General features: G+C 50.5%; 2 protein-coding genes across 2 annotated transcripts; one reads left to right on the top strand and one right to left on the bottom strand.

Annotated features, from left to right (window-relative positions):
• Window positions 1-3,404: 3,404 nt before the first annotated feature.
• Window positions 3,405-8,418, bottom strand: GPR50 (G protein-coupled receptor 50). The gene is made up of 2 exons (XM_012477313.2): window positions 8,094-8,418; window positions 3,405-5,111 (listed from the first exon to the last, which is right to left on the bottom strand). Exons 1-2 carry the CDS (start codon window positions 8,278-8,280, stop codon window positions 3,433-3,435), a joined length of 1,866 nt encoding a protein of 621 aa, XP_012332736.1. The 5' UTR covers window positions 8,281-8,418; the 3' UTR covers window positions 3,405-3,432.
• Window positions 7,165-9,823, top strand: LOC110569067 (uncharacterized). The gene is made up of 3 exons (XM_021674606.2): window positions 7,165-7,623; window positions 8,127-8,207; window positions 8,730-9,823. Exon 3 carries the CDS (start codon window positions 8,833-8,835, stop codon window positions 9,724-9,726), a length of 894 nt encoding a protein of 297 aa, XP_021530281.1. The 5' UTR covers window positions 7,165-7,623; window positions 8,127-8,207; window positions 8,730-8,832; the 3' UTR covers window positions 9,727-9,823.
• Window positions 9,824-11,314: the final 1,491 nt, after the last annotated feature.

The raw sequence follows: 11,314 nt of genomic DNA, 5'->3' as shown, positions 1-11,314 counted from the left end.
AGAAAGAAAGAAAGAAAGAAAAAGAAAGAAAGAAAGAAAGAAAGAAAGAAAGAAAGAAAGAAAGAAAGAAAGAAAGAAAGAAAGAAAGAGAGAGAAAGAAAGAAAGAAAAAGAGAAAAAGAAAGAAGAAAAAAGTCATGCTGTCACTTTACAGTATATAAATTATATTTCCATTTAAAAAGAAAAAAGGGGAAAACTGTCATTTAAAAGTTGCTTGCATTTTAAAAATCCCTTGCTTATGGAGATTTAGGCTCACCTGGAGGCAGATTGTCTCTTTGAGGAAGTCAGCAAATTTATCCCTTTCATTCTCACTGCTGTAAAGCCAGAAGCTCTGCATTTTTCCAGGGAGAACCACGACACACCCGAAACCTGAAGCAGAGATTCAGCTTCTTGCCTTGGTCACTCAAAGTGGGTGGGGTAAATCAGAGCTGCGTTTAGGAAGCTTAATTGCTTTTTAGAGTGAAGGGGAACAGGATAAGGGAGAAGGGGCTGTGAATGAACTGAGAAGGAACTGGGCTGGAAGTGCTGCTTGCTCCTGGACAGGTGATCATGGGCGCGGAGGCAGAGGCGCGGCGCAGTGACGCAGGCAAGTTTGGTGAGGGCGGCTGCAGGAAATAAGCAGAGATGGCCGAAGTGATTGCTTTCAGTAAACTCGGTATGACTTTCAGGAGACTCGGTGTGAGTGCTGTTGCTTCAGGCACTGAGGGAAAAGTGTGAAACAAGTTGTAATAATGGCAGATAATTTTCGTCACCTCTCTCATCTCCTTTCAAAACCTTGCACCCCGCAAACCCCTGGAGAGTGCCAGTTAGGAGCATTGGGACACAGTACCCTCGGTTTGGACACTTGCAGTCTCACACAAAGCAACTTCTTGGGTGTGAACGGAGAGTAAGAACATGGAAAACATGGGAAGGGGAGCTGACCGTGACCAGTCTGTAAGTACATGAATAAACATCCCTTTTAGTTGTTTTCTGCACAGAAATTTGGCACAGGGTGCAGGCAGCCCTCAGGCAGGCAGCCCTTGATGGCTCAAACCACTTTAACTAGGGCATTAAAAATGAAGTTGACCTTAGTCTATCTATACTCAGCCTGGCATAGCCTGGATAGAACAACTGCATATGCATAACTGTTTGTCTCTATGTGCATATGTTAAGTATGCATATATATATTTTTAATTTATGTCCTACTGTATATTACTTTGAATCTAGTTTTATTTTTGCTGAGCTGTGTATTTTGAGCATTTCCTTATTGTCAGAGATTCTTTTGAAACTATGTTCCTAAGATCAGGAGCTTTGCCCAGTGGCTGAGGTCTTGCTACCCACCTCTGAGCTGGAGAGCAAACCATCAGCCCTCTTTTTTATTTTTTTTAATTTTTTTTAATTGCATTTTAGGTTTTGGGGTACATGTGAAGAACATGCAAGATTGTTGCATAGGTACACACACGGCAGTGTGATTTTCTGCCTTCCTCCCCATCACCTATATCTGGCATTTCTCCCCGTGCTATCTCTCCCCAACTCCCCCCCCGCCGCTGTCCCTCCCCTATTTCCCCTTGACAGACCCCAGTGTGTGATGCTCCCCTCCCTGTGTCCAGGTGTCTCTCAGTCCTGTGCCTCCCCAACTGCCTCACGAGCTGTTTCTTCTTCCCAGCAGCCTTTTGGGTCGTAACATTATTGGGGGCCTGGATTCACTCCTTTCAGGAGGGTAAAGAGGTGTTTTCAGAAGCCATGTCAGGTACAGTCCAGAAATCCAAGAGCAGGCAGGCCAGGTCATCCAATGTCGCTGTACTAGTGTGAAGAACATACCAACCCCAGCATGCTCTCCTACCCCCACCGCCTCTCCATAGTTTGCTAAGCAAAGGGACTGAGGTGAGTGGGGTCAAGGGACTTGCTCTGGCATACAGCAAGTTGGTAGCAGGGATGGAACTTGCACCCAAGTCTTCTGATTCCCCCAAGGTCAGTGCTTTGCCACCCCTCACCCTGTACCCCCTCCCCATAAGTAACTCCAGTGGAGAAATGAATTTATTAACAAACCACAAACTAAAGCCACAAAAACGCTTTTATTTAATTGCTATCACAAATACAGAATAGATTAAGGCAGTATAATGCATTTCCACTTATCCTCACAAGCTTTCGTACAGTAAACTTTGCTTGAAGTGTCTATTTGAATCAGCAATTGAAATGTCTACTAAACAGCAGTTTTTCCTTTCTTGAATTGTAGATAAATATCATTTCCTGGTCTGTCAAGTGTGCTGATACAAGACATCTACGACTTAACATTGTGCATCACTGAACCTTAGCCAAGTGTGGTGGGATTGGCTGGCGTTGGCATCTCTTTCTCCTCCTTGCCCCCCTCCCCATCCAGGAGGAATGCTCATTTACAACCTCCCAGCAGTACTCCATTTGCTTCTTGCTGCCGGTTATTATTTTGAATTCCCTTTTGAATGAAAAAAAAATGTAAAAACTGTGTAAACACACCAGGCTGTTTAAAAAAAAAATCTCTGTGGTAAAGAGTAGTTATGACTTACAATATTAAAAACATTACCGAAATTGATCCTGGCAACCGTAAGACTGGATTTTGGGAGAAGAAACTGGTTTATGAATGGATTTGTTTCTCTGGAACTAAATGAAAAAATAAAATCCTGGCAAACGGTAAGAAAGGTAAATAATTACAAATAAGGTAAAAACATCTTATCATTTGCAACCATGTTTGACTATAAAAAGCACCAATGTTTGAACTTTCACAAAATAGAAATAATTTGGTGTGCCCATATCTTTCCTTTTGCCATTGATCTCACAGGCATAAAAAATGCATTTTAATAAGAGCTCATCAAATTTTATTCTTCAAATATGGGTCATATGTTGTACTGAAATTCAGGAAAGAAACTTTCCAGTACTTGTACTTGATCACAACCACTTTTCTGACTGCTGTTAAAAGTCCAATATAGAGTCACACATTTAAGAACATAAAGCTGTGTAGTCATATTAACGGAAGCCTTCACCACAACACACCTTTACCTTTGCGCATGCAGCCCTCTCCCAACCCCCTTGGGGAATGGGAGAAGAAAGCAGGAACACAGCAGAGGAAATGAGGAAAGGGGAGGAGGGACACAGGAATGGGTAAAAATCGAAGTAAAATTTCAGGGATCACTGAGGGCTGAAGGTTGACCATAGAAGGAAAGGGAGGCTTGGAACAGCAGATGTCAAATTTAAGGGAAATTAAGGTCTCCAAAATAGCAAGCACACACACACTCACATACACACACTTTTGTAGAGTGCATTAAGTAAAGGAGGAGTATGCCTGATAGGTGGACGTAGCTTACACCATACCTATCTGTCAGTGTCTGTGTGTAGATGCAGTAAGGTATCTCGCTTTGGATTACATATGCAAAACAAACTGGAAAGGAGACCACTGCCTGGCCACCCACGAGAGCATTTTTCACACAGCCATTTCATCTGAATCATCTTCAACATCAATAACCACAACATCATGGTAATCATTAGTAGCAGTGGTGACTACAGTAGTGTCAGGAATGTCAGCAATGGTGTCAGGCTCCAGCTGGCTGACAGCAGTCTTGGTGGGCCCAGTGGCAGGGCTAGAGGCTGACTCAGGGAGGTCACTGTCATCGGACTCAGGGTGGGCAATGGAAGGGATCTCGGGGCAGTGGGAGGCAGAGAGCTCAGGGTGGTCAGCAGCAGTGGGCTCAGGGTGGCTGGTGGTGGCAGGCTTGGGGTAGTCAGCAGCAGTGGGCTGAGCATGGCTGGAAGCAGGCTTGATGTGGACAGTGGTAGGTTTAGGATGGCTGGTGGCAGCACTGAAGGCAGACTTGGAGTGGCTGCCAGCAGAGACACAGTAACCAGTGATGGGCTTAGGGTGGCTGGAAGCAGGTTTGAAATGAACAGAGTCAGCCTTGAAATGGACAGAGTCACCCTTGAAATGTACACAGGCAGGCTTGAAATGGACAGAGGCAGGCTTAGGGTAGACAGTGGCAGACTTGGGGTAACCAGAGGCAGGCTTGGAGTGGCCAGAGACATGCATGAGGTGGCCAGAGGCAGCCTTGGAGTAGCTAAAGACAGTTTTGTGGTGGGTAGAGGCAGATTTGCGATAGGCAGAGGAGGATCTGGAATGGGGCTTAGGGTGGCCAGAGACACGGTCGGGGTGGCCAGCTGCAGCATCACCAGGTAGTGGAACATTCCGGACATTCATCGGAGTTTCCTCCACAGCAGGACAGGCATGGGGACTGTCTTGTTCAAGCGCTTGTTCACGGGCTTGGTCACGAGCACGGGCACGGGCACGGGCCAGGGCACGGGCCTCCTGCATCTCACGAATATCAGTGATGAGGCCAGAGAAGAATAGGATAGGGTGCCGCAAAGCATGGAAGATGGTCCAGTATTCTCTTCGGAAATTTTCATTGAGGACCCCATAGATCACAGCGTTGAGGCAGCTATTGAAGTAGGCTATGAAGTAGGCTGCAAGATAAAGCCAGTTCGGGATCTTGCCTGCCATCTCCTTCGGACTGACAGCCACCAAGACAGTGAGCACATTGATAGGGCACCAGCACACTGCAAAGAGGAGGAAGATCACAAACATGGTTAGAAAATTGCGAACCTCAGCAAGTTGGTTGTCAGGATTCTGCCCGGCAGGGTCACGGGCCGCCAGGACTTTGGTCCAGATCCTCACGTAGCAGAAACCCACGATGAGGAGAGGGAGGACAAAGTGGATGCAGACGATGGTAATGGCGAAGACAGGGTTGTTCAGATAGTTGAAGATGCAGGTGTAGGTGCGAGGGTCGTACTCGATGGTGCCAATGTACATGTTGGGCAGGACAGCCAGGATGGTCATGATCCAGGTGACAACCAGGTAGATGCAGGTATTGCGCACACTGAAGATCCGCTCGTACTGGAGGCTGTGGCAGATGTAGCAGTAACGGTTGATGGCGATTGCCACGATGTTGAAGATGGAGCCAACCACACTCAGCCCTGTGATGAACCCGACCATCTGGCACTGTAACTGGCTTAGATCCCAACCCCCAATGGACATGGCATGCAGCATCAAAGGGTATGGGTAGATGGCCACCAGCATATCAGCCGCAGAGAGACTGACCACAAACATGTTGCCTGAAAAACATAACAAGGAGGGAGAAAGGGGAAAGACAGAGAAGAATAAATGGCTTAAGTACAGAAATCTACACATTTAAGGTGCAGGGGAAGGCCAGCTGCATTATGACCATTTTGAATTCTGGAAATCTTTTAAAGAAATGCAGCTGTGTTTTTATTTTTATTTACAAGCAGGTCCTACATGGCTCTGATGAGCGGCCAGGTTTGGGAGACCTGAACTTTGCCCACCTTTTTTCCTTTCAGAACAACGTCATCTCTGCTATGAGAAAGAAGCGAACATAAGACAGACAGCAGTGAGCACAAAAGCCCTACCAGGAGCCTTCACACTCAGACAGGACGATGCTGCCACCATCTTAGAGAAAAACAAAAAGCAAACGCTTCCCTCACTGGAGGTGAGGAGGAGGGAGAAGGAGGAGGGGAGTAGAGGTGAGCTAGAGGGACCTGTCCTTAGGAAGGAGGCTGGAGAGTGGGGAACAAGGACAGACACTGGAGGGAAGCCTCAAACTAAAAAAACACAAAAAACAAAAACAAACAAAAAAAAACATAGTAACGTAATTAGAAAAAGATAAATTAGCCATCTCCCTCCTAAAGTCTAGCATTGCATTTGTAACGAACACATTACTAGAGAGAAGATTCTGAGAAAAAGCATTAAAGACCATCTTCTTAAACAGTCTTTTCCGAACGGATCAAGCAGTAATCTAAAACCTTGCCAAGTCAAATACTTACCGTTCCAGAGGTAACGTAAGAGCGAAAATTGAGGGGAAGCAGGGAAGCCCTGTAAAATTTAGTCTGAGACCAAAGAAGTGGTGAGAGAGGAGGGTGGCGCGAGGTGGTGGGGGAAGGAGGGCGGTGATGGGAGAAAAATTCCTGCAAATTTGCAGAAGTGCCCGTTTCAGTTTCACGTCCCGTCCACGCGCAGAGCCGAGCACTGGCACATCCAGCGCCCTTCACAGGGCTCCCGGCCCCAGGCACTGAACTTTACTGGAGCCTGCAGGAATTAAACAGGATAGCGAAGAAGAATCGCCCCCACTCAGGTCTTGTAGGGCTGAGGTGGGGACTTTTTTGTAAAACCTTTCAGAAAAAGGAGAAGGAAGAGGCCAAGTGCGGGCGCAGAGTCCTCTTTCTTTGGAAACACCTCGTTGCTAATTAGCATTGTTTGGCAAAATATTGCGCTTCGTCTTGGACTAGGAGAAAATGAGCGCTTTTGAAAAGGGCAAAGGTATGGATCCTTCTGCCTCCTTCCACCAGCGCTGTCAAGACTCGGCCTCAGCACTTTCTACTGAAGAAGTTCTTTCTAGGGTTTTCCCTCAAAGTAATGAATTCAGGGAAGTGCATCGAAAAAGAGAAGGGGAAAAGCCTTAAAAATAAAACCACAACAACCATAAAAGGCTTTATTTGAATTATAGGCGGAAGGAAGGAGGAGAAACAGCAAGAAAAGAAGAAGAAACGTAAAAGAAAGAAATGGGCTTTGCAGGTCCCCCCAGGGACTCCGTGGGTCTGCACCTCGGGACGCACCGCGAGGGTGAAGGTGAAGTCCTAGTGTGTCGCCCCGCGACTCCGGGAGACGAAGAAGAAATCGGAGACACCCACCGGACTTTGGAAGAAAACTTTTAATGACTGTGTGCCAGTGAGTGCGTTTTGAAACTTGTTCGGTGTTCCTGAGTCCTTGCCCAAGCAAAGTAATCCCACAGACTCCGGCCGCCTCCATTCCCACCAGTGAGAATCCAGTTGTCTCCCCACCCTCTCGGACCCCTTTCGGTCCCAACTCCTCGCCCCAGCCGATTGAGACCCGGGCGGAGGAAATTCCAGGCGCCGCCCCTTCCTCCCCCAGCCTGAACAAGGAGTTCGGGCCCCTTCGCCCCTTCTCCCCTCCAGAGCCCTCTCCCGCCCAACCTGTAAACCAGACTAGCGGCTTTGCTATTTCTGCCGCCCCCACCCCCCAGCACAGGTCACAGCGCTGGGCCTCCTCCCATGCTTCCCTCCAGCCCTGCTCGCCGCCCGCCCCCGGCCCCCGGCCCCCGGCACCCTCCCCCTCGGCAGTGGCTGGCAGCGGGGGAAGTCCTGCTAGCGGTTCCTAGACCCGAGCCCTTTGCATCCTCTCTGAGGCCCCCATCTCCCCTTCAGAGCACTCCCGTCGCCCTCGCGCCAATCCCTACTCGGTTTTACCGCCTTCTATCCCTCCACCTTCAGCAACGCTCAGCTCCCAAGCCTCTCCGCCTGCCCGCCCTGCGACCCCCGGTTCCCCGCTTACGGACCTCGGGATCTCCGCTGCCGCCGCCGTCGCTGCCACCGCCTGCTGTGCCCGACCCGCCGCTCGCCTCTCTCTGCCGCGCGCCCTGGGACAGGCGGACGGAGCTCGGCTCCGGCGGGCTCAGACCTCCCTGCTCGATTCTCCAGCGCGGGGGTCTGTGCTCTGCCGCCCGGGATCTGCCCGGGAGCCGCTCTGGAGCCCCAGAGGTGCCGCGAGCGGGGTCTTGGCCGGGCTAGGGAGAAGCCACTGCGTTGCGCTCTGGTAAGCGCCGCCGCGGCCGCCGCCAACTTAACTTTCACGGAGCAGGTCGCAGCCCCACTGCTCCCTCCGCGTCAGTTCGGTCTGCGTTGCCTCAGCGCGGAAGCCCTTGCTGCGTTCGGCTAGGCTTGCTGTGCCCGAGCAGCCCACCTGACTCTCCCTCTCGGGTTCTGGCTCCGTCCGCATCAGGCCCGGACGGAACAGGGATCCTCGGGCTGCCGCGCACCACGGGAACGCTTTGCACTTGGACGCCCAAAGCTAATTCTCTGAGCTCTCTTGGCCTTGAGAACCTCTACGTTTAGAGGGCCCAGCCAGAATACCACCCACCCCCCAGGCTTTCTGGGAATTTGGGAGCAGGGATGTTCAATGTGAGGGCACTATCCATAGATTCTCTATTCAGGGTGCTCAAAAACTAACGCCCTAGGGGTTGCAAGTCGCTGCACACTGGGTAGGGAGAAGAAAGGGTGGCTTACCAGAATTCCGGAGCTTCTTGTTCTTCGTCACAGCCAAAATGACCATGGAGTTTCCAATTAGGTCTACGACAATGGTGATAACCATCGCGCAGAACATAAAGATGATTAGAGCCGGTGGGTAGTCTGGCTGGGGTAGCTTACAGCCAATACAGCCATATGGGGTGGGAACCGCTAGGGTAGGCCCCATGTTGCTGCTGGAGATCGTTAAGATCTCCCAGCAGGCTCAGGATCAGCAGCTGAGTCCAGACAGCGAACACCTGCTCTGTCACCAGGAGCCCCAGGAAAGCGTGCCTCCCTCTCTGAGAGTCAGAAAGCAAATGACAGCATCCTGCCCCTCTCCGATGAGCTTTTAAAGCCTCAAGAGGCTGCCAGCCCCACCCCAAATCCCTCCCCCCGACCAATCAGAGTTCCCTGAACACCCCCGCCTTGGCCACCCTCTATTTTTGGACAAATCCACATTGAGGTGTCGTCTTGCTTCCGACTGCCTTGTAAGTGCTTCCCCTCTAGCCAGCCCTCCCTGCCTTTCAATCTCCCAGGTACCTCGCAAGCATCGTTACTAGCTCGGAGTCCACCTACCCCTCCCCACCAGCCGCTGCGCATTCCTTTCTAGCAAGTTCTTCTCCCTCCCTCCTGTAGTGCAAACACCTGGCAAAGAGACGTAGATTGCAGAGCTAGCGGGATCGAGGGGTCTTTCAAAGGATCCGGTTTCAGCCCAAGCCAGTCCGCAGCCCCCAGCAGGATGTGGGGGACAGCCGGTGGCCCCTCGAAACCTAGATGCTTGCCTCTGCCGTATCCTTGTGAGATCCATCCCACACCCCATGCCCTTGCCTGTCTAGAGCCTTCTGTGCCCCGCGGGGAACTGGGGACTACTGCTGGGAGCTCCCACCCCCAATCTGGGTCCGTAATCCCTAGGGAAGTTATCCCAGCTCCTGTTCTCGCCAGGAGCCGCTTGGCTCCCTTAGCGGCAGCCGCGAGGAGCCGTTTATTCCGGTCCAGGTCTTGCACTCTCCATAAAGAGATGTACTCTGCGCCCAGCTCTGGAAGCAGGGAGCGGGTCTGCACCCTGGGACCCAGGGAAGGCAGCAGCGGCCACTCGGTCCTCAGCTTTGGGGCGAACGGGAGCGGGAGCTCGTCTCCTTCCCAGCTGCGGGCAGCCCAGCGGCGGGACCCACGGGACGCTTTGGGAAAAAGTAAAACAGGCAATAAAGCTCTTTTCTTGGGCCCCCTCTTCTCGAGGAAACCCAGGACGAGAGGCTCTCACTCCGCTCCCCTCTCGGGGTGCGCTCTACTGAGCGATACGGGGCAGTCAGGCAGGCTGAGGGAGCTGCGCTGCAGCTGTGGGAAAGGTGCGGAGGTGTCAGGAGGCAAAGCAAAGAAGCCGCTGGCTGACCGGCGACTCCTGCCTCAGTCAGGAGTCATCTCGGTCTTTCGACTTTCCCATCCCCTTCTGGAGTTCTCGTTTCGACCTCATCCCTATGAGGCCGCACCCACCCCCGACCCCGACCCCGCCGTCCACAACGCGGATCTCTGTTCCCGTGCGTCACGGTTACCCGGCGGTGCTCCCAGGATCTCGCCACACAGGGACCACGGAAAATTCGAATATTTGGGCAAAACTAAAGGGGCGCGATTCTGACACTCGTTCCTTCAACAACAAAAATGCCCTTGGTCATGGGAATGGATTTTTGCCGCCTACTAAAAGTTACGGCTACGGTCGAGAAGCCTTCCAAAATCTCAGTAAACACCTTGAAACTTGTTCCAGACTAGTCTTCTTGCCACAGTAGGGGACAGGGGGTTGCACTGGCCAGGAGCGCCATCGTCTGGACACAGCCGCCCTCTTGCCCCGGGGTGGGTGGGGGTACGGACAAGGCAGGGTGCTAGGGGCCGGCTCCGCGACGAACTTCAACATTAAACCCTTTAACGAAAAAAAAGAAAAACAGACACTGTTGAAAACCAAGATTGCACACACTGTCTTTAGCTAAAAAGCCTAAAGTGGGAATGTGTCCCCTTGTTTGAAAATGAAGCACCCTCCACAATCCTGCGGCTTTCGCCTCCTTGAACTGAATCGGGTGCGAATTACAATCTCCAGCCTGGAGGCTTTTCACATTCATTATCTCACTGTTCCTCGCTTGCTGGAACTCCGGCCGCGCGCTCTCGCATTTTTCCCCGTGGTAAGAGGCCGGCAGTCAAAAGCCCGTCCGCATAGTAGAAGATTTTGTAGGATGCACATCAGTCTGTTCTTGCTGGTTCCCCGAGAGTTTGAATCCCTTCACTTGTGGGAAGGAGCGATTTTGAAGTCAAATAAGCAAACAAAATACATTTGAGGGAGAAAAAGGAAACAAGCATTCTAGTGACTTAAGACATGACTCCCCCGCCCCAAACAAGCCTGTGAGGAGCGCTTGCAAACCCTTAGCAGGCATTGCTATACTCCATTGTGCTGCATTTCTGAGATGAGGTGACCCTAGGGCCCCAGATAATTCCCCATGGATGTGGTCTGAACAGCCCTGGGATTGAGGAGTAGGCAGGAGAGAGAGGGTGAGCTGACCCCCGGCCCCTGCCCCTGCTTGAACACTACTTGACCATGACCTGGTGGGACTTGGGTTTTCAATACTAGACAAGAGGAAAATGTGAATATTTTAGTAATATAGGGGTACAGAATTATGTATCTAGTTAAATTAATTTTCTTATTTTTATGAACTTGTCTTAATAAAGATTCTGAACATTGCCCCAGTACTAAGAAAACCAGATATTGAATCAGTTGTAAGGATACATATGAGGGAGAGAATCAGTCCCTGTTTGCAAAGGCAAAACAAGTCTCATGTGCAGTAAGTTCAATTACTTTGGAATAGTTAAGGGGGAGTCCTTTATTGGATAGAGTGTAGTGTGCAAGGTTTAAGATTCCAATGGATTTTTAATTAAATCTCTTTGTAAAAGACCTCTTAGGAAGCCCTAAATAACTGGAGTGCACAGAAACCCTTTATTTGAGATTTAAAAGCTATTAAGATATCCAATCCAAATAGAGGAAACCTGGGACATTCCCTGAGGAATGACAGACGACAAGTGAGTAGTTTCTGCTCAGGAATGAGTAATCCTTCTGCGCACATGAGGGTACTGCCTGTATCTTCAGTTCTCTGATTTGCAGCGGCAATGATGGAAGGTTACCTTTCATCAAACGTTCTAAGCTCTCTGTTTAACCCTCCAGCACTATAATAATTTCTTGCTGT

This window comes from Aotus nancymaae, unplaced genomic scaffold (assembly GCF_030222135.1).
Source record: "Aotus nancymaae isolate 86718 unplaced genomic scaffold, 86718_ANA_hifiasm-v0.15.2.pri h1tg000138l, whole genome shotgun sequence".
Lineage (NCBI taxonomy): Eukaryota > Metazoa > Chordata > Mammalia > Primates > Aotidae > Aotus > Aotus nancymaae.
This window is presented reverse-complemented; position numbering and strand designations above follow the sequence as displayed.

Bases quoted from the DNA above. Each gene is read 5' to 3' on its own strand.
- GPR50 (XM_012477313.2), bottom strand. From the start codon at position 8,280: ATGGGGCCTACCCTAGCGGTTCCCACCCCATATGGCTGTATTGGCTGT. The intron at 5,112-8,093 runs GTAAGCCACCCT...TATGTTTTTCAG, and splicing joins CAAGAAGCTCCGGAATTCTG to GCAACATGTTTGTGGTCAGT.
- LOC110569067 (XM_021674606.2), top strand. From the start codon at position 8,833: ATGTGGGGGACAGCCGGTGGCCCCTCGAAACCTAGATGCTTGCCTCTG.